Raw genomic sequence first — 27,840 nt, forward strand, 5'->3', positions numbered from 1 at the left:
CCTTAAGGGTAATCCGAGCTCTGTCCGGGGCTGCGGCAGCCTTCCTTCACTCACCCATCTCTGTAGCTTGGGGGTAAGAAAGTAAGGCACGGAGAGTTTGGGGCTCCCCAACTCCCCTAGAACTTTCCCTGAAACTTCTGGAGAAATCACCTGGAGACCGATGACCTAGTAACCTCCCCGCCCTACAGGATGTCCCCACTGAATTCGAGGCATCTGGAATGTGTCTTCCCGACCCTTGTCCACCCCCTTCCCCCCCCAGGTTAAGTCCTCAGTAACTCGGCAGATGCATAACAGGGAATTAAATGAAGTTTCGTTTTTCTCTTTTCTCCCCAGATGCTGTTATGAGATCTCACCACTTTCGTTCTGAGGTAATTTATTTAGCGCGCACGCTCAAGGTCAGAAGAAGTTCTCTTTCCTGAGTACCAGTATTAATCATATGCGTATTAAGAAAACTGTAGGGAATTGAATGGCGAGCATGCTGCCCACAACCGAACTAGTGCCCAGCAGTTTTAGCAAATTTCTTGTGTAGTGGAGCCGCTGTAAAAGAGGCGGGGGAAGAACAGCCTCTAAAAGCACTACAGACCTTAGAAAACTAAGCCCTGGGGTGGATCTCAGCTTCGCTTACAATCTGTAATTTGCTGATGGAAGCTTTCTGGGTGCTGAATGGAGTTGTTCAGTTGAATATCCAAAGGCAAAGAGGAGTTTTTAGGAAGTTAGAACAGAGCAATTTGCATTTCATTGATCCAATATGCATTTCATTTTAGACTTTCGAGTTTACATTTCTATCACTCATAAAGCTCTTCACGTTTTTATTGCGGCCATCTGACAATTTTTGCAAAGTGATGGTGTTATTGATCTGGCTTTCTCTGATCATGTGTGCTAGCCTCTATTCTCAAAAGGTGGACCATCCTTCCATGAGCAGGTGGGGCGGTGCAGAGATAGGATAGGATTGCTGTAGGACCAGCTCCACTGAAGATAGAACAAAACAAGACATGACAAAAACATAATTTCTCCCTGACCCGCATTTCTTTATGAGTTTCCAGGCCAACCCCACTTAACGTGAAATAATTTTGAGAATGTTTCACACAGCCAGGCTTGGAGGTTACTGGTCCAATGCTTGTTGTAGTTTACCCATCTTAGCTGCCTTCACAGTTAGATACCCTACATTTACTTGACATAAACCTGAGAAGTTATTTCACATTTCATTTCACATTGATCAAATGTTTTATTGCACCCTAGATGTTTTATTGGGCTCTGGCTGCTTGAAAGATTTAACTGCATTATAGCATTATTAAAATGTTGCACAATGAGTAATTCTACTGTATGTATCCCTGGAGGGTGAGAATTCTGAGCTCAATTTAGGATACTTAAGAGAATAAATTAACCAGTCAGGTAAGCAGAGGTTCCATTCCTGGCTTTACACTAACTAGCTGTTTGGTGCTGGGAAACTCTTAACTTCTCAGTGCCTCCGTTTCCCCTTCTGTATAATAGGACCAATAGGACCTGGGAGAGTTGTAAGGAGAGGTTTATTGCAGGTTTCCAAGTAATTACGTAAAAAAAAAAAAATTAAAAAGGTGTAAAAATAAAAGATGTTCGTGCAAATTTTAGTCTTTATTAAATTGATTCAAGTTAATGTGAAACAACATAAACTGTGTCTATGGTGAAGCAACACTTTTTGAATATATAATTAATTTAATAAAATAACCCATATGGATGTGACAAAAAATAAGTAATGGTCAGGGTGCAAACATCAATATTTAGGATTTTGATTTTTAAAAAGAGATTACCAGTTCCATACACGTAAATGATAGAACCAGAATAATAATCCTGTTATGGATTACTTTATTTGCTGTCAGGTATTTTAGCTAAATACCTGACAGCAAATAAAAAATGACATAGAAAAAATGACATAGAACTATGTTTTGTTTAATTATCTCTCAGTTAAGAATTTGTCCTGAGCCTGCATTTGGTTACAAAAGCTGGGAGCGGTTGTGTAAGGCCTTAACTGATTTCACAAGATTCCTCGTACAGTTTGACATTTCTTTGTACTTCACATTTGCCTCATCTGCTAGACTGTGAGCTCCTTGAGGGCAAGGACCATATATTGTTTAGGGATTATGGGTTCCCCACTGCACAGTATAGTGGGTTCTTCCTAAATATTTACTGAATGAATGAAAAATTCTTCGGTCGGTGCCAGTTCCCATAACCGGGCAAATAGAAGTCTGAGTTGGGCAGAAAAGAAAACTGTACATTCTCAGAATTGAACATTCGCTGAATCTCAATTCTTATTTTAACTCTCTAGGCTTTTAAAAATTGCCCTTAAATTTGTATTAAAAATGTAAATCACTGGTTAGAACAAAATGGATTTGGTTAGATTTTTTTCCCCTCAGAAAATCAAATGCAAAATTAACTTAATTTGTTGGTGGGCTATCCGTGTTCCTTTTTGTACCAAGTTCCTTGGATAAACTATGCAGAGGATATTAATTTATAAGTGAAAAACCTGTTTACATGAGAATGTCATATTTCATCATTGTTTTATGTTTACCACAAATAAAACATTTTCCCTTCAGGATAACATAGGGAATTGTTTTTCTATTCGCTTTCTATCGAAATGCCATTTCCTGCAGGATTTTCTCCTTGAGGAATATCTCTGAAATTTTTGGATTCTAGCATATTAAAAAAAAATTAGAATTTGAGTAGCATAATGGATTATTCTTGTTATTGCTTTTTATTAGTAGCTGATGCAGGATAATTATCAAAGAAAATGTTTTCATTTTCTGACAAGTCATAATCTTATTGAACTAAGAAGTTAATGTTTTCCTGTTCTTCATTCCAGTCTCAGGAAGTAGATAATTCACCTTCAGCATTTCCATAGTGGTGAAATGAGGAAAATGAGTTTAGGATTCGCTGACTCACTTTGAAATCTGAAAGAGCTTTGGAAAAGCCCTTGAACACAAGAAGTTCCGTTAGCACTTTGCTGCTTTACTTGGCAGAGTCTATTGCTTCTGCTACCCACACACCCAACATGGAGTCCAGTTCGACAGGAAATTTCAGGATGTCCCTTTCTAGGTAGAGAAATATTTCTCCAGGGAGGAAAACTATGGCATCAGGACCTGGTTTGCTTTGGGGAAGTTTTGTAGCAGAGAAGAAAGCCACATTTCTCTCATCTGAGGAGCTCCAGCTTTTTCTCTTCACTATGTATATAATAGATACATTTCTCTAACTCAATTTCTTCCTCCTGAAGCTAGAAATAATGTAGATGTTTATGAGATGTTTTGGAGCCATAACCACCACAAATCCTTTTTATTTTCACTTACTTGCAAACTTGTCTTTATTAGCTTTTTAATAGTCCTCTAAATTTTAATAATTAGCATATAAGAATGTGAAACTATTAATCCATCCAGCAAGAGCTGAACAGTAATAACCCCATTCACTGACAGATAAAAGGGCCCAATTAAATAAAGAGACTTATGTCTTCTGTGTATGCAGATAAAGAACTTGTATGGTTTTTTTGTTTGTTTGTTGGTTTCTTTTTGGGTCCTAAACAGCTAATTGAAGTGAAGTGATTTCACAATGATGTAGGACAGGACATAGTGTAGAAACCAAGTGTTCATTCCAAGTGTCTAAAAAGTGTACTTTTCTTGAGGATTTACAATGTTTCATGCTGTGAATTTATATAGTGTTTAACTGTTACCCTAGATTCCTGTGGTGGAAATCAGGCAGTGACAATCCTGATTTTAAGGAAATTTCAGAAAGTGATATGGGTAATTGAGGTACCATTAGGTTACAAGAAAGAGTCTTGGGAGTACTTCAGTAGACTGAAGACAATTATAATGCCCTTTGAGAATACCCAGAGTGAACAGTGGTAAGTGATCCCTATTCATCAGCTCAGTGGAATAAGGGAAGCCTTGTTTGATAAAAGGAGGGAGGAAAGTGTGTTTTATGTCTATCAGGATTTGAGCAAATATCTTCACTTCCCGTTTTAGGTAAAGGAACCCAAAGAGTTAATTCAAGTTAAGCGGTTCCTGAAGAGTCACATAGCAAGATAAGGACTGAGGAAGACAAGAACTCTCTGGCTACATTTTGTCTGCCCTGTGGTGTTTAACTGTGTCACTCACAGCTCAGAGAATGATATGCCTAAATTTTCAATGAAAGAAGCTAGGTTGAGTGAATTTTTAGCGGACATTTATTATAAAATGCAATAGACAAAACTTTTAGGTTTTTCCAGTGATAATCTGTGATCCTAGAGGAAAGTATGGTCCATATAAACTCTCTTGGCCTCATTATATTCCCAGAGTGTTCCTGTAACAAACGGTGGAAGAATGGTCAGTAAAATAACCACATTTCACAGCTTCTTATTAAATTTGCGTCTTTCATTCAGAATTACTCAATTTAATAGATTAAATGATAGTTGTATTACTTAACTATCTTTTTACAATTAGGTTATCTTTATAAGTAAATGCTTTGCCTACAGTTCAATTCCAGGTCTAAATTAATGTGTACTAATTAAGCAGTTTTAATTTGAACTCTACGCATGATTTGGTGTTCATTTAGCTTCACCTAATTATTTTCAAAATAAACATTTATTTTTTCATTATGTATGAGGTATGATGTTAGATACTAGAGCTAACACAGGGTCTGAGGTATAGCCCTTGCCTTTAAAGATTAGTTCTAGGTCACTCCCAATATCAGTGCTGAAATTTTATAGTTACTGGTTTCTTCTGTTACTGTAAACTGAGCTGATTTGCTGTTTCCAACTGTAAATCACAAGTGTGCTGAGAGCATTAGAGGCTGAGGCGTACAAGTACAGCCAATACATTTGTAAAAAATTTACTCTATTCACAGAAGTTTATTACACCAGAGTCACCACTATCATATAATTCACCCTTACTTTAGCTGCATGGCAACACAACAGAATGCTAGGGGAAAAAAGGAAGAGAAAAAAGAAAAAAAACACTTTTTTTTCCCCATGCATCAGAGCTAATTAAATGCAATCTAGATGAAAGTTGAACAAAAGCTTTTCCAGAGAAGTTTGAATCTTTGTCTAACCTTTAGGTTCAAGAATGACTCTTTTTGAGATTTGGATTACAAAATAGAGCCAGGCTAACAATAACAAGTATTGATTTAATGAAAATAATACAGGAATGAGTTCAAAATCCGATTTTGGGTTCCAACTCTGCTATTAACTAACTGTGATATCGGTCAAGTTTCTTAATGTCTCCAAGACTTAACACTTGGTGTTCTCACTGGCAATTGGAAGATGACCTCTGAGGCCCCTTCCAGAAGTAACAGGCCATGTTTCTGCTATGTGCAAAGCATCATGCTAAAAAGGTATTATGTAAAAACATGATTCCTGCTTTCTAGGAGCTTAATGTAGGCAAAGATAAGATAATTAACACCAAATAAGTACCAAATAACAAAATATATATAGGAAAGGGATGGTTGGAATAGTTCTGATTACTTCTATCTGGGGTGATCAGAGAAGCCTTCCAAAAGGAGGTAATATTTATGTTGAAGCATGTGATTGGGTAGTACCTGGCTAGACAGAGAGGAAATGAAAGCAAACCCTCCAGGCCAGCAGAATGGCATGAAAATAGGCAAAGATTTAGGAAGGCATGCTTGTTTTCACAGCTCAGAATACACTAATATTATTAGAATGAAGGATTCTTGAGATTGCATAAAGAAATATAGAACTGGAAATATAAGTGGGTATCTGCTACAATACAAATAATTTTTGCATGTTACTTGAGAGTTGACAAAAGCCTTTGAAATATCATTATTTTATTTGAACACCTTAGGAGGACAACTGCTATGAGCCCTCAAGAGAAAAAATTGCCTTTTGATTTCTTTCTTAGCAACTATAGCAAAACAGCCTGATCACGCTATTTTCAGTGTGAAGGACAATGAAAAGTCGTGGCCTCTGCTATAAAGGGCCTGGGAAAATGACTCACTGTGGGTCTTTCTAGTCACTTGATTCTGAGCTTTTGCAAGGTACCATGTTTTTCAGGTCTAATGCACAAGCATCACTGGGTTATATTTTGACTGCAGACACCATATGTTCGGGGATTTGGACAACCTGCCTGTGTGGTCAGGATAGCCATTACAAATCCTCATGCAAAGTATAATAAATTTGCAGGTAATTCATTATGTACAAGGCCATTTTTATCAGTTTTGAAATACATTACAGTTTTTTAAAGTATTTGGAATGTGTGCATCTGATTTAAACTTCTTCCTTGAAAATTTTCCTGTCCCATAATAATTACTGCCTCCTGAGATGATCATGCCCCCCTGAAATCCTCAATGCTGTTTGTTCATCCTTAGCCAGTGACTTTGTCTCTTAACTCACAGAGAACATCAGTGCCATCAAGTAATAACACCTCATACTTCGTGCCCCTACAAACTAAGTGGCATCTTAAACTTCCCTCCCAGTCCAATGGAAAATTCATCTGTCCTGCATTCTAATATTTTATGCTTATGTTGCAAATTTCTTTTTTTCCCATCTCTTGGGAGATGTTGGTCTATTAGTCCTTCCCTCCTCTTTTATCTTCTATTGCATGCTCTCTGCTGCTCCTTTTCCTTGCATATAAACATCATATATGCTTCTGTTTGAAAACATCAATACAAACCTCTCTGTATCACCAGATCTTCTCTTGTCAAGAGAAGTTTCCTGAAAAGTTTCTTTATTTGTCACCTCTCATTTATTCTTCCACTTAGTATAATCTGGCTTCTGCCGCTACTACTTAAAATCACTCACATTAAGGTCACCGGCGATTTCCAAATTGCTAAATCAAATACAAGTACTTCAGTCTTTAACTGAACTGACCTAACTTATATTTGACACTGTTGGCCACTGCTTGCTTGAAATTTGTCCAGTTTTCTGGACAATACTCTCTTAATTCCACCCCCCACCTTTTCTGGCCATGTCTGTCTCTGTTCTGCACTGGATCTTCCTACTTGTATGTTGAAATTCTCAAGGTACTGCCTTGGGCCTAATATATTTTTTTAATAGTTTTATTGAGGTATAATTCTCATACTATACAGTTCACACATTTAAAGTGTGCAATTCCGTGGTGTTTAGTGTGTTCACAAAGTTGTGCAAGCATCACACAATTTAATTGTAGAACATTTTAATTACCTCCAAAAGAAACCCCATACCCATTATCAGTCACTCCCCACTCCCCTCCCACCCCTACCCCCCAACTCTAAGCAACCGCGAATCTACTTTTTGTCTTAATAGATTTGCTGGGTCTCATTTTTCTCACACTACTCAAACTTTACTTGTGGGATCATATCATACTTACTGTTTTAGGTTACCTTATATAATGGTTACTCTGAAATCTGTATCTCAAATTCAGACTTTATTATGACCTCCAGATACAGAGAGCCAACTGGTTTTTCCTCATTTTCTCATGATGTACCATAGGTACCTCAAACTAAATGTTGAACTCATCAATCCCTCACCATATTTGCCCCTGTTTTGGAGAATGGTACTACCTCCCACCCCACCTCAGTGGCTCAAACGAGAAATCCAAAAGATATGATAGACAACTTTCTTATCCAACCTGCCCTATCTGTTTTCTCTTTTAAATATCTCTGGGGTCTGCCTTCTTTACTATCCCCATTGAGGTTATTTTGGCTCAGGCCCCACAATAGAACACCAGACAAGTTCCCTTGCTTTCCCATCCCCAATCCATATGCACTAACATAATAAGGATCATTCTAAAATAGAAATTGACTATTAAAACTTTTATCAGTCATGGAGACATTTAGATTCAAGTAATTTCAACATGAAATGGGTTATTAATAAACAAGGATATATATTCTCTGATAGCAAGATGTTGCAGGCTTTGCTTCTGTCACAGCTAGGTATTGTATTTGGGATAACCCTTGTCTTTCCCTCATGGCTGCAGGATGGCTGGCACAGCTCCAGACATGCCCAAATTCAGAAAAGGAAAGAGGGGTAAGAGCAGAACCAGCGAAGGAAGGATATTCATCAGGAAATGAAAATCTTTGCCAGAAGCCTTTTCAGTTAGATTCTTCTTACAATGATAGGTCAGAACTGTATCACAAGGCCATCTCTCACACCAAGGGAAGCTTGGGATACGAGCTTTTATTTTTCCTAGCTCCTGCAGTAGACGTAACAAGGAAGAAGGATTGGGTAAGCCGTATTGCTCTCCTACTTAAAATCTCTCAGTGGTTTCCTACTTCCTTCAAGGTAACGGAGTTCAACCTTACTATAACATCGGAGAGATCTCTATGCTGATGCCTTTGTGATAGTTCTAGGCTAACCTTTTGTCCACACTGCTTGTAATTCTTCAAATGGACCATGACCTTTTAGGATTATTGTTTTTGTCCATTGCATCTCCAACTGAGAAAGCCTCTTTTTCTCTTCCTTTCCTCTCTTTTTTCCACCCACCTCCAACATGAACACAAAAAATACTTCGGCACAAAAGCCTAACTCCTGCTCTTCCTTCAAAACTCCGTTTGAAGTTCCTGGAGGGTCATCCCTTCAAGGAAACTTTCTTAACTCTCTCCTCATAATCATAATTGAGTTTTTTGTTTGTCTTTCGTACAACATTGTATCTTGAAAGTAGTCTAAATCTCTAGTTTTTAGCTCAGTGTCTGGAACAGAGTGAAGCTCAGTAAATGTTTGCTAAATGAACGAATATTTGACATTTTCTATAAGCTAGTTTAATTCTCAGTTCTCATGGATTCTGTAACTTTCCAAATATTTCTGTATCCCTCTTTTACTTAAAGAGAAAGAGAGAGATGCTTTTCATTTTTTAAATTTCAGACATATAGTTATGCCTTAGTTAACATCCTGTGTTTACTTTGAAAAGACACAGATTCAGGCACTTGTAAAAATGAGTTGAAAATATTCTCTGACGTTTTTATTCACTATTGAAGAGATTTTAATTCTTTGATGTAAGAGTTTTGAACAAAAGTTTTAATATTTAATGGTTTCATTTCAATTTGTAATCTGAAAAATCAATACAATATATTCTGAATTATCTTGTAACCAATTTACCTTATCACCAGTATTGTCACCTAATTCCAGTGCCTGAATTTATGTTTATAATCACATTGGTGCCAAGTGGTATTTCTTTAACTGTTATGATCTTAAGATAAAAGATGAGGGGCAATTTATTTATTTATTTATTTATTGGGGTGACAATTGTTAATGAAATTACATGATTTCAGGTGTACAATTCTGTATTACATCATCTATAAATCCCATTGTGTGTTCACCACCCAGAGTCATTTCTCCTTCCATCACCATATATTTTTTTTTTCTTTTTTTTTTTTTTTAATTTATTTATTGGGGTGACAATTGTTAATGAAATTACATAATTTCAGGTGTACAATTCCGTATTACATCATCAATAAATCCCATTGTGTGTTCACCACCCAGAGTCAGTTCTCCTTCCATCACCATATATTTGATCCTCCTTACCCTCATCTCCCTCCCCCCACCCCCCTTACCCTCTGGTAACCACTAAAATATGTCTGTGTCTATGAGTTCTTGTTTCTCATTTGTTTGTCTTGTTTTTGGTTTATATACCACATATCAGTGAAATCATAGGGTTCTCTGCTTTTTCTGTCTGACTTATTTCGCTTAGCATTATATTCTCAAGATCCATCCATGTTGTCAGAAATGTTCCTATATCATCTTTCCTTAACGCTGAATAGTATTCCATTGTGTATATATACCACAACTTCTTTATCCATTCATCTATTGAAGGACATTTTGGTTGTTTCCATGTCTTGGCCACCGTAAACAAAGCTGCAATGAACATTGGAGTACACGTGTCTCTATAGAGAAATGCTTTTATATTTTTGGGGTAGATACCCAGGAGAGCGATTGCTGGGTCATATGGTAATTCTATTCGTAATTTCTTGAGGAACCTCCACACTGCCTTCCATAGCGGCTGCACCAGTCTGCATTCCCACCAACAGTGTATGAGGGTTCCTTTTTCTCCACAGCCTCTCCAACACTTGTTGCTATTTGTCTTGTTGATGATAGCCATTCTGACTGGGGTGAGGTGATATCTCATTGTGGTTTTTATTTGCATTTCTCTGATGATTAGTGATGTTGAGCATTTTTTCATATGTCTATTTGCCATTTGTAAGTCCTCTTTAGAGAAATGCCTCTTTAGGTCCTCTGCCCATTTTTCAATTGGGTTGTTCGTTTTTTTGTTGTTGAGTTTCATGAGTTCCTTGTATATTTTGGATATTAGACCCTTATCGGAGGAACTATTTGCAAAAATCTTCTCCCATTCAGTCGGTAGCCTCTTTATTTTGTCGATGGTTTCTTCTGCTGTGCAGAAACTTTTAAGTTTCATATAGTCCCATTTGTTTATTTTATCTTTTACTTCCATTGCCTTTGGAGTCAAATTCATAAAATGCTCTTTGAACCCAAGGTCCATAAGTTTAGTACCTATGTTTTCTTCTATGCAGCTTATTGTGTCAGGTCTTATGCTTAAGTCTTTGATCCATTTTGAATTAATTTTGGTACATGGTGACAGATAACAGTCTAGTTTCATTTTTTTGCACGTGGCTATCCAATTCTTCCAGCACCATTTATTGAAGAGGCTGTCTTTTCTCCATTGTATGTTTTTAGCTTCTTTGTCAAAAATTATCTGTCCATATTTATGTGGTTTTATTTCTGGGTTCTCAATTCTATTCCATTGGTCTATGTGTCTGTTTTTCCGCCAATACCATGCTGTTTTGATTATTGTAGCCCTGTAGTACAAGCTAAAGTCAGGCAGTGTGATACCTCCAGCACTGTTCTTTTTTCTTAAGATTGCTTTGGCTATTCGGGGTCTTTTGTGGTTCCAAACAAATCTGATGATTTTTTGTTCTATTTCTTTAAAAAATGCCGTTGGGATTTTAATGGAGATTGCATTAAATCTGTATATTGCTTTGGGTAATATGGCCATTTTAACTATGTTGATTCTTCCAAGCCATGAGCACGGAATGTCCTTCCATTTCTTTGTGTCATCTTCAATTTCTTTCAAAAATGTCTTATAGTTTTCAGCATATAAATCCTTCACATCCTTGGTTAAATTTATTCCTAGGTATTTTATTCTTTTTGCTGCAATTGCAAAGGGAATTGTTTTTTGTATTTCTTTTTCTGAGATTTCATTGTTAGTATATAGGAATGCAATGGACTTTTGTACGTTGATTTTGTAGCCAGCAACTTTACTGTATTCATTAATTGTTTCTAACAGCTTTTTGGTGGAGTCTTTAGGGTTTTCTATATATAGCATCATATCGTCTGCAAAGAGTGATATTTTAACTTCTTCATTCCCAATTTGGATGCCTTTTATTTCTTTCTCTTGCCTGATGGCTCTGGCAAGGACTTCCAACACTATGTTGAAAAGCAGAGGTGATAGGGGACAGCCCTGTCGTGTTCCTGAACGTAGAGCAAAGGGCTTCAGTTTTTCACCATTAATTATGAGATTAGCTGAGGGCTTGTCATAGATGGCCTTTATTATGTTGAGGTATTTTCCTTCTATACCTATTTTATTAAGTGTTTTAATCCATCACCATATATTTAATCCTTCTTACCCTCATCTCCCACCCCACAACCCCCTTTCCCACTGGTAATCACTAAACTATTGTCTGTGTCTATGAGTTTTTGTTTCTCATTTGTTTGTCTTGTTATTTTGTTGTTTTTGGTTTATATACCACATATCAGTGAAATCATAGGGTTCTCTGCTTTTTCTGTCTGACTTATTTCGCTTAGCATTATACTCTCAAGATCCATCCATGTTGTCACAAATGTTCCTATATCATCTTTCCTTAACGCCGAATAGTATTCCATTGTGTATATATACCACAACTTCTTTATCCATTCATCTGTTGAAGGACATTTTGGTTGTTTCCATGTCTTGGCCACCGTAAACAAAGCTGCAATGAACATTGGAGCACACGTGTCTTTATGGATAAATGTTTTCAGATATTTTGGGTAGATACCCAGGAGAGGGATTGCTGGGTCATATGGTAATTCTATTTGTAATTTTTTGAGGAACCTCCACACTGCCTTCCATAACGGCTGAACCAGTCTGCATTCTCACCAACACTGTATGAGGGTTCTTTTTTCTCCACAGCCTCTCCAACACTTGTTACTATTTGTCTTGTTGATGATAGCCATTCTGACTGGGGTGAGGTGATATCTCATTGTGGTTTTTATTTGCATTTCTCTGATGATTAGCGATGTTGAGCATTTTTTCATATGTCTATTTGCCATTTGTATATCCTCTTTGGAGAAATGTCTCTTCAGGTCCTCTGCCCATTTTTCAATTGGGTTGTTTGTTTTTTTGTTGTTGAGTTTCATGAGTTCCTTGTATATTTTGGATATTAGACCCTTATCGGAGGAACTGTTTGCAAAAATCTTCTCATGAGGGGTAATTTTAATGTGCAATTTTTGCATTCATGTCTGGTGAGGGCCAAATGATGTGTTTGATAATCTTTGTTCAACTAGGTTTGAGAAATATGGCAGTGAATTTGAATAAAGAGCATTAGAAACGCCAGATATCAAGGTAAATAGAAAATACTATTTCATTCCTCCTAATTAAAAAATGCATATAATTATTTAAAGCACAAATTATAACATTGTCTTGTGGAATTTATAATGTTTATAGAGGGTGCCAAAAATATATATATACACATTTTAAGAAAGGAAAAATCTGTATTAAAGTTATGCTGCTGGTAACCACTTTGAGCACTTCTTGTAATTGCAGAAGTCGAATGTGACTTGTATTCATCTTTTGTTATCAGTACATATTGAGTATTATTAATACAACTTTAATACAGTTTTTTCCTTTCTTAAAATGTGTATACATTTTTTTGGCACCTTCTGTATATAGATATTTGACAACTGTTGTGTAGAGAAGTACAGGGGAATAAATAAACTCCCTATGTGGCTGCAAAGTTTCTACATTTTAGATGAAGTAGTATATTAACTCTTAAGTAGAATGAAAAGTTCAGGATGCCTATTTTTATTCCCAGAGCAACCAATACAAATAACACATAATAGCTAAATTCAAATTAAATTCTAAAAAAAATCCTAATATTCCAAAGAAGGAAGGAATAATGGAACAAAGGAACAAAACAGCTGTGCATATTCCATGTTTTAGAACTGCTCTAACTCCCAGGTCTTGGTGAGTTTCTTCCTTTCCTCATTAGGACCTTCAGTCCTCAATCTTCCTTAGGTTTCAGCCTGTTGATACTTTCTGACTTAACTCCACTCGTCTTTCTGCTAAGTGTAGACCCTTAACAATTGTATGAGAAGCTTTCATTGTTAATACTCACTTTACTCACGCAGTTCCTCTGTTACAGGGACTTTGACAATTCCCAGACCTGACTCAAACTCATTGACTTCTTTTCTGTTCTTGTGCCTAGGAGGCTTATCCTTAAATGCCAGACATTTAGTTTGTTGTGTTATGCAGCAGTCAAATCTGTTCCTTTTTAGTATATCAGTGAGCTTCTGCTTTGCAAACAAACCACTTAAAACATTAACCATTTAGCTCACAACTCTGGGGACTGGCAATTTGGGCTGTGCCCCGATGGGCAGTTGTTCTGGTCTGAGTCAGGCTTGGCTCATCACAGCTTTGGTCAGCTTCTGGCTGACTCATAGTTTTCCTGTCCTTGGTCTTTCCTCTTCAGTAAGCCAACCCATGTTGGTTCACATGTGGTTAGACTCCGGTTCCCACAGCAGCAACAGTGGAAGGGCATGAGGCCTCCAGAGGTCTAGGCTCTGAACTCTTATAGTACCTCTCCTCACACACTGGTGTTGCCAAAGCAAGTCTCAGAGACTGGGGGAAGTAGCGTCCTGATGGGAGGAATTACATAGTATCTTGGCCACTTTTGCAATCTATCATAATTTTTGTCTCAAGTTTGCTGCTGTCTACGGTCCTCAGAGAACTTATTTTAAGCTTTTTCTGTTGTTTTCTCTGGACAGTCTTTGCCAATACCTTGGTTTTTGTATATATAGAAATTACTTCCACCTGAAATTTCTACGCCTAATTTAATTTTTGAACAATTTTGTGAGGTCTGATTTCCAGTTTTAGAGTAGTTCCCATCACCCCAGATTGATTTCTCATATTTGTTTGCAGTCAATCCTTGTTCCTACCCTTTACCCCTCAAAACCACTAATCTATTTTTAGTATCTATAGATTTGCCTTTTCTGGACATTGCCTATAAGTGGAATCATAAAATATGTAGTCTTTTGCCTCTGGTTTCTGTTATGTAGTTTAATGTTTTGAGGTTCATCCATGTTATAACGTGTCATGTTATAGAATGTATCAGTATTTTGTTCATTTTTATTGCTGGATAGTATTCCATTCTATGAGTACACTGCACTTCGGTCTTCCATTCACCAGTTGATGGACACTGGCTTTCTACTCCAATTTTTAGCTCTTATAAGTAATGCTGCTATGAATATTTGCTTAAAATCTTTATGAGGAGATATGATTTCATTTATCTTGGGCAGATATCCAGAGTGGAACTGAAGCTTGCATTGTAAGTTTATGTTTAATTTTTAAAGAAATTATCAAACTGTTTTCCAGAGTGGCTGTCAATTTAACATTCTCACTGGCAATATATGAGAATTTTAGTTTCTCCTCATCCTCGGCAATACTTGTCTGTCTTTTTGATTATAGCTATTCTAGTGGGTCTGAAGTGGTATCTCTGTAGTTTTAATTTGCATTTCCCTAATGACTAATGAGTCTGAGAATTTTTTCATGTGCTTTTTAGCAGTTCATAGATGTTTTTTGGTGAAATGTTCAAATCTTTGCCCATTTTTTATTTTAGTTTAATTTTATATTTTTACTTTATTAAAATACGCAGTTTATTTCACATGGATATTTTTGTCTCCCCACCATTTCCATTTGTCTGACCACCATTACTACTATGTTCTATCATAACGTTCTATACATACTTGACACCAAGGAAAGGTTGGAGTCCCATCTCTAAAAGCTAAACAGGCATTTGGACAACAATGGAACCTAGACAACATTTATCAGATACAGTAGGAAAAGTTCTCACTCTGTATTATAAACAGGACAACCAGATATCAACTGTTAATAGAAATGAAACAAGATGGAAAATTTTAACAGTTTAAATTATTTTCTTAAAGAGACTTCTTCTACTGCCAGAGATTTTGAGAGCCTCCTGGAGAGTCATCTGGAGCAATTCTTCATTCACATAATCGATGATCTTGGCTTCCTCTTTGGGAAGATAACCATCTTTTTCTATACTTGTTTGCATTTTTGTTTTAATGTCTATAAAAAGAAACAGGTCATTTCTGCGTTTGAGGAATGTTTTTTGTTTTTGAAAGATTCCTGACCTTTTGATCTTGGTGTTGATGGTGTTGAGTCTTTCATTCTTGTTTGGTTGTGGTGCATTTTTGGCTGGAGTAGCTCACATCGATTTTTTTTTATTGGAGCTTTTTCTTTAGCTTCCTCCTTTTTGAAATCATCATCTTCTTCATCTTCATCATCATCATCTTCATCAGCAGCAAGTTTTGCTATTTTTCTGTAGAAACTTCCTACCAGTTCCAGAGGCAGATTACTTTCTGGAATACTTAGGAATTTCACATCCCTCTTCTCTTCATCTTCTGACTCTGCATCTTTTTCCACAGCTGTTAAGTGCTGCTCATTAATACACACAGGCCCTGAACCATACACAACCGTAAGACCATAGATGTTATTTCAAAGCCCCCAAGGGAAACCATTGGCTTTACAGACATTTTCATAGTTTCCAGTGTTACTTTAATGGGACCGCCTTCATAATTCATTGCCTCTGGTTCAACAATGTGTAATTTATCCATTGCACCAGCCCCTAACCTGACCATTGTTAAAGATAACTGCTGCTCATTTTCATCCTTATGCACTTCAAAGTGATCGTTTTTGTTTTGGCCTTTAATTCACAACCAAAATGTTAGTTTTGGGGTCTCAGGGAGCTCACGTCCACATATACTGACTCTTCCATGCGGTGGTGGCACGCTTAGGTGGGAGAGAAGGCAGATGGAGATAAACAACTACTGTTCCAGAGAACAGCTGCGCAGGACAGAATCACACCAGAGCTAATCCTTTGGTACTGTGTCTTCTTACTGAGTTGTAAGAGGTGTTTTTTTTTTTTTTTTTTTTAATATTTATTCTGGAAACAAGTCCTTTAACAGACATGTGATTTACAAAGGTTTTCTTATAATGTTTGTCTTTTCATTTACATAATTGTATCTTGGTAAGTGCAAAAGTTTTAAATTTTTATTAAGTCCAGTTTTCCTTTATATTTTCCTTTTTAGATTGCATTTTTTTGGTGTCATATCCAAGAACTCATTGCCTCATCCAAAGTCATGAAAATTTTCTGTGTTTTTTCTAGAAATTTTATAGTTCTGGTTTTTACATTTAGTCTGTGACTCATTTTGAGTTTTTCTCTATTTTCTGAGTTTGTGAATTATTGGTATTAATTCTATTAAATATTTGATAGAGTTCATCAGTGAAGTCATTTGAGGCTGATGTTTTCTTTGTGGGAATATTTTAAGTTATGAGTTTAAAATTTAAGTATCCAATTTCTTTATTTTTTATATGTCTAGTTATTTAGATTTTCTTCTTCTTCTTGAGTCAGTTTGGTAATTTGTATTTTTCTAGGTATTGGTTCATTTCATCTAAATTATCTAATTTGTTGGCTTAATAGTATTCCCACTTACTCCTTTTAATTTCTGTATGGTTGGTAGGACTTTCAGATTCCTTTTTGTTCGTCTAGCTAGAAAGTTGGGGTTTTTGTTATCCTGTTCTGCTGCATACTTCTGTGACTATGTTTGTGTCCAGGGTCAAGTGGTAGGAACAGAGAGAATATAAAGTGATGGGAGTTTGGCCTAATCTCTTGGGATCAGAGAGGAAGGTTTGGGTTCCTTTTTACTGGGGCTTCTGATGTCATTGCCTGTGGGATTGCTCGAAGGCTGGGGCTTAAGAGAACTCAGACAAGAAAAAAATGGGGGCTTTCTGCACCCTGAGTCTTAAGAATTCTCTTTTTCACTCCTCAAGACGGAATAAGGGGGCTTCTGGAATTTTCTCTGTCTGAGCCTCAGTTTCTGGGTTTCAGGCTCTGGGTTTCAGAGCTATGCTGCTCTGGGTTTCAAGCTACGTTGCTATGTTTCATTCAATGTGGGGGATACTAGAGGTAACAATGACAAACTTGCCACTGGTTTGGTGATACTTCAGATTATAGCCTTTTTAAAAACTTGGTTAATTGCTACTATTTACTTTTCAGAATCCTCAAATGGCTGCTCAGTGCATTTTGTTCAGTTGTGTGGTAGTATTCAGTGGGAGACATTTTATTTTATTGTAATTTTATTATAACTAGAACCATGATTTGTTTTTAGTCTATCCTCCACCCCCTCACCCGCCTTTAAGTCCATTGCTTTTCTCTTTATACTTATTTACTGTTTGGAAATCTTGTAGCATTTTGCCATCTATTAATAGTAAGATGATACTGGTAGACATGTTATTGCTACACACAACTCATGCAATACTGAAGATTACATTTATTTCATTATTATACAGAACTTTTAGGAATGTATCTCAATACATTTTCATTTGAAGAAATTTTTTTCTTTTCTTTTTGTCTAGTCTCATCATTCTCCAGATTTTACTCCAGTTTTCGAAAACCAGATAGATTGAGATTACGGAACTATCTGCAGATTTTATGGAACATAATATATATTTAATCATACTTGATGTTATTTACAAAGAGTAGAACTCTCACATTAAGAAGTAGCCCATTAACAAGTTTTAAATAACTAACAGACTAACTCTGGAGAATCATTAACAAACATGAAATAAGTAAATTCCTGCCACTACCCACTCTGCAGTGAGCTGCATGAAGGAGCCAGCAGGCATTTTCAAACATTTCAGACTGATCCAGGGTATAAACTATCTCTTGTTTTGAAGGGTACTGTAGGGTATCCAAAAGGAATCACAAATGTGTTTGGTGAAATTTTCTAGCCCTTAAAAAGTGATGCAGTGTAATAGAAATTTGCAGGACAAATTTAAATTTTTTTAAAAAATCAAATAATGATGAGGTCTAATTCCTATTGTTCTGAAGTCTCCTTGCAGGTTCTTAACCTTTAGGGGGCATTATGAGAATCTGATGAAAGCTATGGTCTCCATCTCTAGAAAAGTTAAGATACATAGGATGTATACTTTTGCATATATTTTAAGTGCCTGCAGGGGCCGTCTGACTGCTTGCTCATCTGTGGATAGATGTGGAGTGTAGGGTAGAGCTGGACTCCAGTTAAGCATTCCTGCAGTAAGATGACCAGATATCTTTGTCTACAGATTGGGATCATTTTGAAAATCATTTTGAAAATATTTGTCTTGGGTAAAGCCTTTGGGAGGGCAGGTTGAGCTTTAGTTCTTACCATGGTTCAGGTGTGAGATATAGATAACATTCTGTATATTACTTGTGATACTTGGAGGTATAGTAATTCACAAAGTCATCTCCAATCCGCAGTCTACAACTTGAAATTCCAGCTCAGATCTTTTTCTTGCAACAGACAGGTAGGAGGCTGATATGCTCCAAGTTCATTTGTTTCACAATGAAGAAGTGCATATTCAGGAATATATGGGGCTACAGAAACTTTCTGGGGGGGCGTGTTTTTCCGCCCCTTGCCCTCCCACCCCACCATGCAGCTGTGGTGGAGTCTTGTGAGAAGCTGAATGGTATAGTGGAGAGGATCGTGACCAAGTGGAGTGGTAAGTCATTTAATATTCCCAAAGTTCACTTTTCCTTTTGGTAAACTAGAAATAGCAATACCTGTTGTATCTTTTTACAGGTCATTGTGAGAATCAGTGAAAATAATATATGTATGTGATCTTTAAAAATATATAAGCCTATTGAACTGAAAGATAAAGGGAGACATAGCATAATAGCTATGACGGAATGGAACCTTCATTCATTCACCATGCATTTATTCATTAGTAAATACCTATAATCTAATATGCACAGGGCATCTTTAATTTCCTTATGCTTTTAGTTGGAAATATGGCTCTTTTATCTCTCAAATACTTTTTAGAATCTCTTCACCTTATACAGAAAAGAGAATAAAAGGAAGTTTAGTGGTACAGAATGAGAAAGTCACATAATTTGTGTATGATTTAAGTTGGAAAAAATCAGTATAATGGGGTAGTTTATATTAGCTCTTAAAATGATAGTCAAAGGGAGCTGGTTTTAGGCTCTTCTGAAAATAGTGAGATCTCATCCTGCCCCACATCCTGTCCTGGAGATGACCTAATTATGGAGAAGTGATAATAGCTGCCATTTTCTGAGAACTTTCCTATCTTTACATATGTCCTATCTCATTTAATCATCATTTGCCCAAGGTCGCATGGCTCCCAGAGCTGAAATTTCAACCCTGGTCCTTTCTCCTGCACAGTCCATGCTCCTAGCTACCTAGAAGCAGAAAAGTGGGGCTGAATTACAATGAGCTGAACTGGCATTTACCTTTTCTAAAGTTCACAGGGATCAGTGTTAATTTACATTCTTTAACCTTGAAAGCTCAGAATAACCTTTGAGCTTGCTTTTCAGGACTTAGAGATAGTGGTAATTGCCACCTGAAAGCAGGGTAGGGACGCAGATGGAATCAAGTTTTAGCTTTAAGAAATAAGGTTCTCTAAGCTCCACTTTTTCATATTTGATATCCTTAAAGAAATGAATTTCCATTATTTTTTATTTTTTATTTTTTTTAAATTAAATTTATTGGGGTGACAATTGTTAGTAAATTTACATAGATTTCAGGTGTACAATTCTGTATTACATCGTCTATATATCCCATTGTGTGTTCACCACCCAGAGTCAGTTCTCCTTCCATCACCGAATTTCCATTATTTAATCTATTTTCGGAGAGTACCTTTTTCAAGCATATTGGAATTTACATTTCCTAGTTATTAGAAAATATGAAGCAATATGATTATTATAACATGTAAATACACTGCATTTTCTTTATTATTATTAGAAAGAGAAATGTGCTGGTGTTTTCCACAGATGTGGTATGTCTTTTAGGCTGAATTCCTTCTCGGTCTTCTGTATTTGCCTAAGCTCCAGTCTGCTGGTCGCATTACCTACTGATGTGGCAGAAAGGAAGAAACCAAAGGCTAAATTTTAAATAGCATTCCTCATTGTTTAGGCTCTCTTAAAATATTTAGAATACCTAGGTACATGTCTGAATCCCACCCTGTACTGGGTGGGAGGTAAAATTGGGAAATTTTGGCTGACTAGTTAGTGCTAGTATATACAATTTCTCTAGAAACCTCAAGAAAATAATGGACTCAAGCATGCCATGAGCTATTCTCTGAGAAACTATGGCAACAGGCCTTTTAATTAAAGCTGAAGTAGTGTGTGAAGCTTAGAAAAACAGAGATACTGCCAACTGATAAGGAGAGTATACGGGAATAATCTAGAAAACTAAAAAAAGATTTCTTTTTAGATATATTTGGTAATTTTATCATCTCTATTGTTCAAAGAAACAGTTAGGAAACTTTTAATGAATATCAATATTTGGCTATGGACTATAATATTTTTTAAAGAAAATGTAGTTTCCTAATTATGTTTTTTAAGGTTAGTATTCAAATTAATTTATGTTTCCTGAGTACCCATTACCTGACAGTTGGAAAGACCATCCTGGAGGCATCCTCAATTTCAGAGGGCAGCCATCCTGGGATAATCACAAAATGGGTGATCTTTCCCTTTTGATAATGGAGACCATGCAGATGCTCTAGTAAAATGCACTGGGGAGGGGGGCTGATGATCAACAAATTAGTAAACTGTTCCCCTCTTGAGGTGAAACATTTACAGCCAGTGTGCTAGAATTTATAAACTCAGAGCATGCCAAAAAATAATTTAAAAACCAAATGGAAAAGCAAGAGTTGCCATTTTTCTTAGATCAATAAATGTGTTATGCTAGCAACCCCAATGATGGAGAGATTTTATCAATCCCTTTGCCAGGGAGAATTTGAGTTTATGCTTATTTTACCATCCTGTTTGATTAGTGCATACATTCACACTTAAAAACGTACCTGTTTGGAGGATAAATGGTAGGGGCAATAGCTGGAAAGATAAATAGCATCTAGTGACATAAAACGTAATAGTTCCAAATGTAAAACTCATCAGCCAGAGACCATGTAGAAACTGGCTCTTACAATAATAGTCTGTTATCCAGTCTCCCTGGCTCTGGCTCCCAGGTCAGCTTTATTAAACTGTTGGCAGAGTTATCTGTCTATAATCAGATCTGACCTTCCATTCCTTTTGCTTAATGGCTTCCACTTGCTTACAGGATTAATACACCCTTTCTCAGTCTCAGCTACAGCCTACCTCTTATGCATACATTACTCAAACAAGGCCGAGCTGTTCCTGTTCACTGTCCTTCTGTATTTTCACACTATTGCCAATGCTGGAATTCCTCTACTCTTTGTGTGTGTGTGTGTGTGTGTGTGTAACTCCTACTCATATTTCAAAATGAGGATTAAACATCACCTATTTCTTCCCTTTGTTTTACAGTCCTCCCTTATTTCTCTCAAACATTCTCCCCTCTGGGACTGGATGAGAGCACCAGATGTGAGGATTTACACATCTGTCTTCTGAAGGCAGGTGCTGTGTAGTTTTTATTTTGTCTCCATAGCCTTGTGTGGTATCTGGTATGGAAAGAGTAGTTACTCACTATTTGTTGAATATTTGATGTTGGTAAATATTTGATGAATGGATGAATGGGATAAAGTGGGTGAAATAATTGGAGTCACTAGGGCATATCTGGGAAAACACAAAGTACCTGTAGTTGAAATTTGGTTCTGCTGTTTGCCCTTCTCCCCCTTTCTCTCACTCTGCTGCTCTCTTCTAGGTACCCACTGCTCTCATGCCTGATTTTTGGCTTTGCAGAACACCTTCTGCAGGGTCTTGCCTAAGCTTGCCCTATCCCTAAGTACCCCTCAGCTTCTAAATTACCCTTTGCATTTCTTCCCCAAACTTCTACCCTCAACTCCAATCAGAATGCCATTTTCATACTGAAGATATAATTAGAGGTCAATCACTTTAACCTAATTCATTCTAGATTATAAAAGACTGACAGGGAGGCAACAGGAAGTGTCTGAAATTTGAATTCCACAATATAAGGGGTTGCTTGCCTGTTCAGATTTCTGACTGTGTGTATAACCTTCCCTTTCATATGGTATATTAATGCCATCTCTGAAAAGGTTTTCATGCCAGGATTTTGGATTCTGTCATTCTGTCATGACAAAGGAATATTTTGAGAGCTGCCTTTCTGTAACTAGCTTCAGCAACATTACTGTCTTTGTTCAATAGCATTCGTGCCATTATTTGAATATTTTATTGCTTTTTTGTATCTTTTTTAAATATAAATGAATGAACATTGGAAAAATGACTGCTAATGCTGGTGATAAGTAAATTAGGTCTCATACAGCTAACGCACTATAGACAAAGATACAGAAAGAATTATCAGGTGAGGCAAAAGAGTCAGTTCTTAGCCTTAAATGGATGCTCCCTGAATTTAAGCCCATCTATAAGTCTTTTATTATTTGGGGGGGGGGAAGCAAAAGTAAGGAACATGTATTGAATTCTGGAACTCTGTTCTTGAAGATGGTATACAAAAGAGGACCTGTGACTAGTGACTTTTTTTAATCTCACATTTTAGTTTCTGAGCCTGAAACCCAAGTCTCTCATGAGTTCTGCACATTTCATTTCTTTTGTGTTTTCACGAAACCATGGGGCATGGCACATCTGTAAAAGGTAAGGAAGTTATGCCTGGGATTCCTTCAAGCTGCCCTCCTCCTCAATGTTATTAACTCTTGCTTTAAATCCTTCTAGCAGCTGAAACCTAGTTAATACCTTTGCTGTAACTATTTTAGTAGATCCCCAAATCAGGGCCCTGTAAAACCAAGATATGGTATATGCCCTTGGGCTGTGTACTGAGACCTACAAGGTGAGGCCAGAGCCTCTGCAAACCACTACCAATTTCTTTACCTGTTTTTCTTACCGGTCCAGGAATACCAGGGCCTGGAGGGCTGCTTACTCTGGGCCATTAGTTCTGAAGGGTTTGGTCTCATGAGAAGAATGATCCCAACCAATTGAGAGAGGCCATTTAGTTAGAAGCTTAAAAAGAATAAAATCAAGTTGAGTAAGACCTGCTCCTACCTTTGAAGAACTCTCTTTTTCAACTCACAGTGATGTATGATCATATAAGAAATTTGTCATTCATTGAAGTTAGTATGGATGCCGCCTATCATCTCTTCTTTGGCTATCCTGGCATTTTCCTGAGAATTTCTGTGTCTTGTGTGTAGAATGAAAGGGTAAATTAGGTTTGTTATTATTATTATTATTCCCCCTCCCCCTAGCTCTATACCCATTCTTAGTTTCTGGTGAATCCTTTCATTAATTATTTTTTCTATATACAAGAAAATAAAAATGTTTTATTTTTCTGTTTTTTTTAAAAAAATATGGATAATAACATCCTGTATAAACTGTTTTGCACCTTGTTTTCATCACTTAGTGTTTCTTGGAGAGCTTTCCATAGAGAGTGCTCTACTTTTTATGGCTGAATAATATTCCATTGAATGCATGAATATAATTTAGTTAACCATCCCCCTATTAATGATACTTGGGAATTTTCTAATCTTTTATTACTATAAACAATGCTTAAATATAAGACCTTAGTCATTTCATATGTGTGCAAATATTATCTTTAGTATGAATTCTCAGAAGAAGTATGGGGTCAAACGTGTATATGTTTCAGTTTTGATAAATATTATCATATGGCCTTCCATAGTGGTCTATTTTAATTATTGAGGCTTCATAATATGTTGTAGTCCCCTCTATTGGGATGCTTTTTTGCTGGGCTATTCTTTTTTTATGAATATTAGAATTCTCAGAAAAAATTATTGAGACTATATTAAATGTGATTTTTGTTAAAGCAGAATTGAATCTTTATGATTTTGATTTCTATCTAATAGTTGGTATTAGTTCGACTTTTAGTATTAGAACTTTTCTGTTAGTTCAAGTCTTCTTTTGTGGAAGAGTCTTTTTCTTTTAGTTTTTGCACATTTCTTGTTAAGGTTATTTCAAGTATTTTATCTTTTTGGTTTCTATTAACAGTGGTTCTTTTTACCTGCTGTATCTTTTTGTTAGTTTGTAGGTTGTGTATATGAAAATTATTGGTTTTATTTTCTTAATCTTGTAATCTGCTAATTTATTTAGTTATTTTACTGTTTATAGTACTTTTCAGTGGAATCTCTTGGGTTTTGCAGATATACAAACATATCATTTGTAACTAGTGATTATTGTTCATCCTCCTTTCCAACTTTTGCATTTTATGTTTATTTCATTTGTATGTTTTGTTGGTTAGGGCATCCAGCAAAATGTTAAATAATTTTTACAAGAGTAGGTATTCTTTCCCATTCCTGACTTAACTGAGAATGTCTATGGTGTTTCCCTGTTAAGCAAAAGCTGACTTTTGAGTTCAGATAAAGACATTTTATTATGTTCCAGAAATATCCCACTGTGCTGATCATTTACCCTTGGTCTCTCAGCTTCATCTCTCCCTTATATACTATGTATACTCTTTGGTGTTGGGACTGGGACTCTGTACACTGCATTTTCCAGATGGCTTTGGCAGCCAATTCATGTTTGGGATCTTTCAATAGGGGCGCTAGTTGGAGCCTGGGAAGTGGGAGGAGGGAGAAGCACTTCCTGCCTCTTGCTGTTCCTGTCAGAGGTGCCCCATTAGAACTATCTCACTTCAGCCTCCAACTTTTCTCTGGCATACCAGAACCATCCTCCTCATATGTACCAACAGCAACCAAGCAGTGCCCCTTCAGAGGTATGATGCCCAGCTCAGAGGAACCTTCCTTCTCTGAGCTCCTGAGGAACTAACAAGCCCCTGAGCAGTGTGCCCTTCTCACAGGTCTGAGCTCCAACTTTGTGGGGCGTCTTTTTTGAGCTCTCCTTTTGTCGCCCTAGTTTTGTAGCTGCTTCCTACATTTATTATCTCTAGGTTACCTCAGTGTCTTCTTTTTGCTGTTCCAGTCTTCCAACAGAGTTGCTTCACCAATTCCCTTTATTAAATCCCCTCTGTATAAATACCTGATGATATTTCTGTTTTCCTGAAAGGACCCAGTCTGATGACTCATTTATCCCTATTTTATTGAATGCTTTTTTAAAGGGTTGTTTTCTCAATTTTTTTCCCCCAATGCTTTTTCTGTGCCAGTGGGAATGATTGTGTGGTTTTCATCTGTAGACCAAATGAAATACAATAATGGATTTTCTAATACTGGACTCTTCTTGAATTTCTGTAATAAATCCTCCTTCATTATATTGTATTCTTTTAATGGGTTGCTGATTCTTCTTCCTGATATTTTCATTAGGATTTTTGCATTAATATTTACACATGAGATTGATCTGAAGTTTTCTCTTTTGGGGTAATCTGTGTCAGGTTTTTATTTTAGTGCTGTATCTACTTTATGAAAATGTGGTTCACTGTTTTTTCCAAGCTTTGGAACAGTTCAAATAGCATTTAAAATTAACCTTCCCAGGTTTCTGCTGTTGTTGTATCTTATTTTTGTTTCTCAAAGTTTGGCGACATTCCTTTATGAGATTCTTTGGGACTGGTGCTGGTTTGGTATCAGATAATGGGAGATCTGTTTCATTAACTAAATCCAGAAGTGACGAACACAAAAAATGACGTTTGATGCTGCATTAGCTGGGTTAGTAAAGAAAAACTTTTGTGAGTACCAGGGCTGGTCCAAACCAAACTGTGCAATAGGCAGTGTGTCTCTGGTGCCCTTTTTATCCCTTAATTATCATACTTATGTCTCTAAGTAATTCTCCCTCTTACTTGTTCCTCTTTTCTGTCCTATTCTGAAGTCAGTCCCTGCTGAGGTTACCTATTACTAACTGATATAGTTTTTGAGATATGACCTTACATAGAAATATTTACATTTTAATAGCAGAATCATGTATATGGTTATGACAGAATCTTGGGTACTGGTGCTTTATGTTTTATGTCCCCTCTGTTTTCTTTTGAGTTCTTTGAGTATACTTATGTCTAAGCCGAGGTATAAGGATATCAGGTTGAGGAGAGTGTATTATCCCCATTGGCTCAGTTAAATAAATTTAATATACTTTCCACTCAGGAACCTTAGAGGGTCTCCAGCCTCCTAATAAACAAAATAAAATGAAACATCAGGGTCACCACCTAACTACCTTGGAATGAGTAAAGGAAAAGATGAATCATGTTCAAATTTCTAACCTCATCTCTAGTCTCCTAGCTCATCATTTATTTTCAATGCCTTTATGTATCTTCTTTTCTCTGACTAGCAGACCTTTCCTTGCTCTTGACCCTGTTTGAAGCCTTGGCACTGGCTTTTCCCACACAGTGCCACACAGTTCTTGCTGCCATGAACTGACCACCTCCTCAATTGCCCAGTAATATCTCCTTATGTTACCTTCATTGCATTACTTGTTTTTTAGTCTGCGTTCTCCTCTGGATTGGTTGCTCCTGAGGGTATGTTCTGTGTGTATTCATTTTTGTTTCCTATGCTTGGTACAGTGCTAAACACATAGGAGGCCTCAAAAAAATACTAGTTGAATTACTGCATAAACCCAAGTAAAAGTGGAAAAAAAGAAAGATGAATGGCAAATGGATAAATAGACTCTGAAGGGACTTCAATACCATGAGCCAAATGCTAAAAGGTGGGTTTTAACAATCCACTTGTGCTGTATGAAGGTAAACAATGTTTTCATTCTGAGTGAAATTTAATTTATATTTGATTATATTTATATTGCAGAGGCTTTCCTGGCAACACACTTTCTGAATCTGCTTACTCAGAAGATATTATCAGAATAAGTCAGAAAGGCAGTTTCCAAGGCTGTGAAAGTCTAAAATCCTGTGGTAGCTTTGTAAAAATTCACCTTTTGTATCAGGAAATTTGTGTTTATCCTTCATGCATCAGGAAAATTTGTCCTGCTTCAGGAAATGATGACAGTAGAAATAAGAGAATCAAAGGGAGTAATAAGGGATGCTAAAAATAGATCTGTTGGGAGATGAGATGACCTGAAAGTGGAGGATTAAATTGAAGGGTTTGAGGGAAATAGAAGCTCTTTCCATGCCTCCACCTGGAAAGTACAAAAATAACTGGAGCATAGGATTATGTTTAGCTTGAATTTTTTCCCTTCTTGAGCTGCTGGAAAATTTTTAATTGGCAATCTGTGTTTCGATGATAAAGGGAGGATTTAGGATTTTTTTGGACCCACTTTAGCGACTGAAATTATGCAGGAACATATAAACATTGTTATCCTTATTTTACGGCTCCACTGATGTTACCTGTCCAAAGTACGTCTTAATGTATTCTTTATTCTGTGCTCTCTAGGTATTTTATGTTCTACTTTTCATATCGATGTCTTAAACTATTTTTAGTCATGCTGAATTGTGTGGGGACAGTTTTGGAGAAGATTTACCTACATATCTATGCTTATTATTGAATTGCATTAATAGTTAAAATTAATCTTTTTAAAGAGTTTAGGATTACCTCCAAATGAGGACAAATTGTTTGACAGTGGCAGTATAAATTTGCTCATTTTATGACCTTGCTTCAGAAATGTTATTCCTTTTGATAAGACAGTTTGGTTTTTATCAGTTGTGATATAAAAAGGCTCTTACCTGTAAACCAATCTGAGTGCCTTCATTTCTATCCCACAGAGCTCATTTGTCTTCCTTTAGGGAGTGGGGAATGTAGGTGCAGGATAGAAACCAAGAGAAATAGATCTTATGGT

At 36.6% G+C, this 27,840-nt stretch overlaps 1 protein-coding gene and 1 pseudogene across 9 annotated transcripts in view; one reads left to right on the top strand and one right to left on the bottom strand.

The window, feature by feature from the left end:
* DST (dystonin) overlaps positions 1–27,840 on the top strand; it is a 438,529-nt gene that overhangs the window by 1,055 nt on the left and 409,634 nt on the right. For 4 of the 8 annotated variants that reach the window (XM_081039430.1, XM_081039437.1, XM_081039438.1 and 1 more), the window contains exon 2: positions 334–395. In XM_081039430.1, coding sequence (XP_080895556.1) covers positions 334–395 — 62 coding nt within the window. The remainder of the gene's footprint in view (positions 1–333; positions 396–27,840) is intronic. The other 4 variants (XM_081039436.1, XM_081039439.1, XM_081039440.1 and 1 more) reach the window with 1 other exon arrangement.
* LOC308490889 (nucleophosmin-like) lies at positions 15,124–15,996 on the bottom strand (annotated as a pseudogene). Its single transcript has one exon. The product of its transcript is annotated as a nucleophosmin-like (transcript).

This window comes from Rhinolophus hipposideros (assembly GCF_964194185.1).
Source record: "Rhinolophus hipposideros genome assembly, chromosome: 3".
NCBI classification, from domain to species: Eukaryota; Metazoa; Chordata; class Mammalia; order Chiroptera; family Rhinolophidae; genus Rhinolophus; species Rhinolophus hipposideros.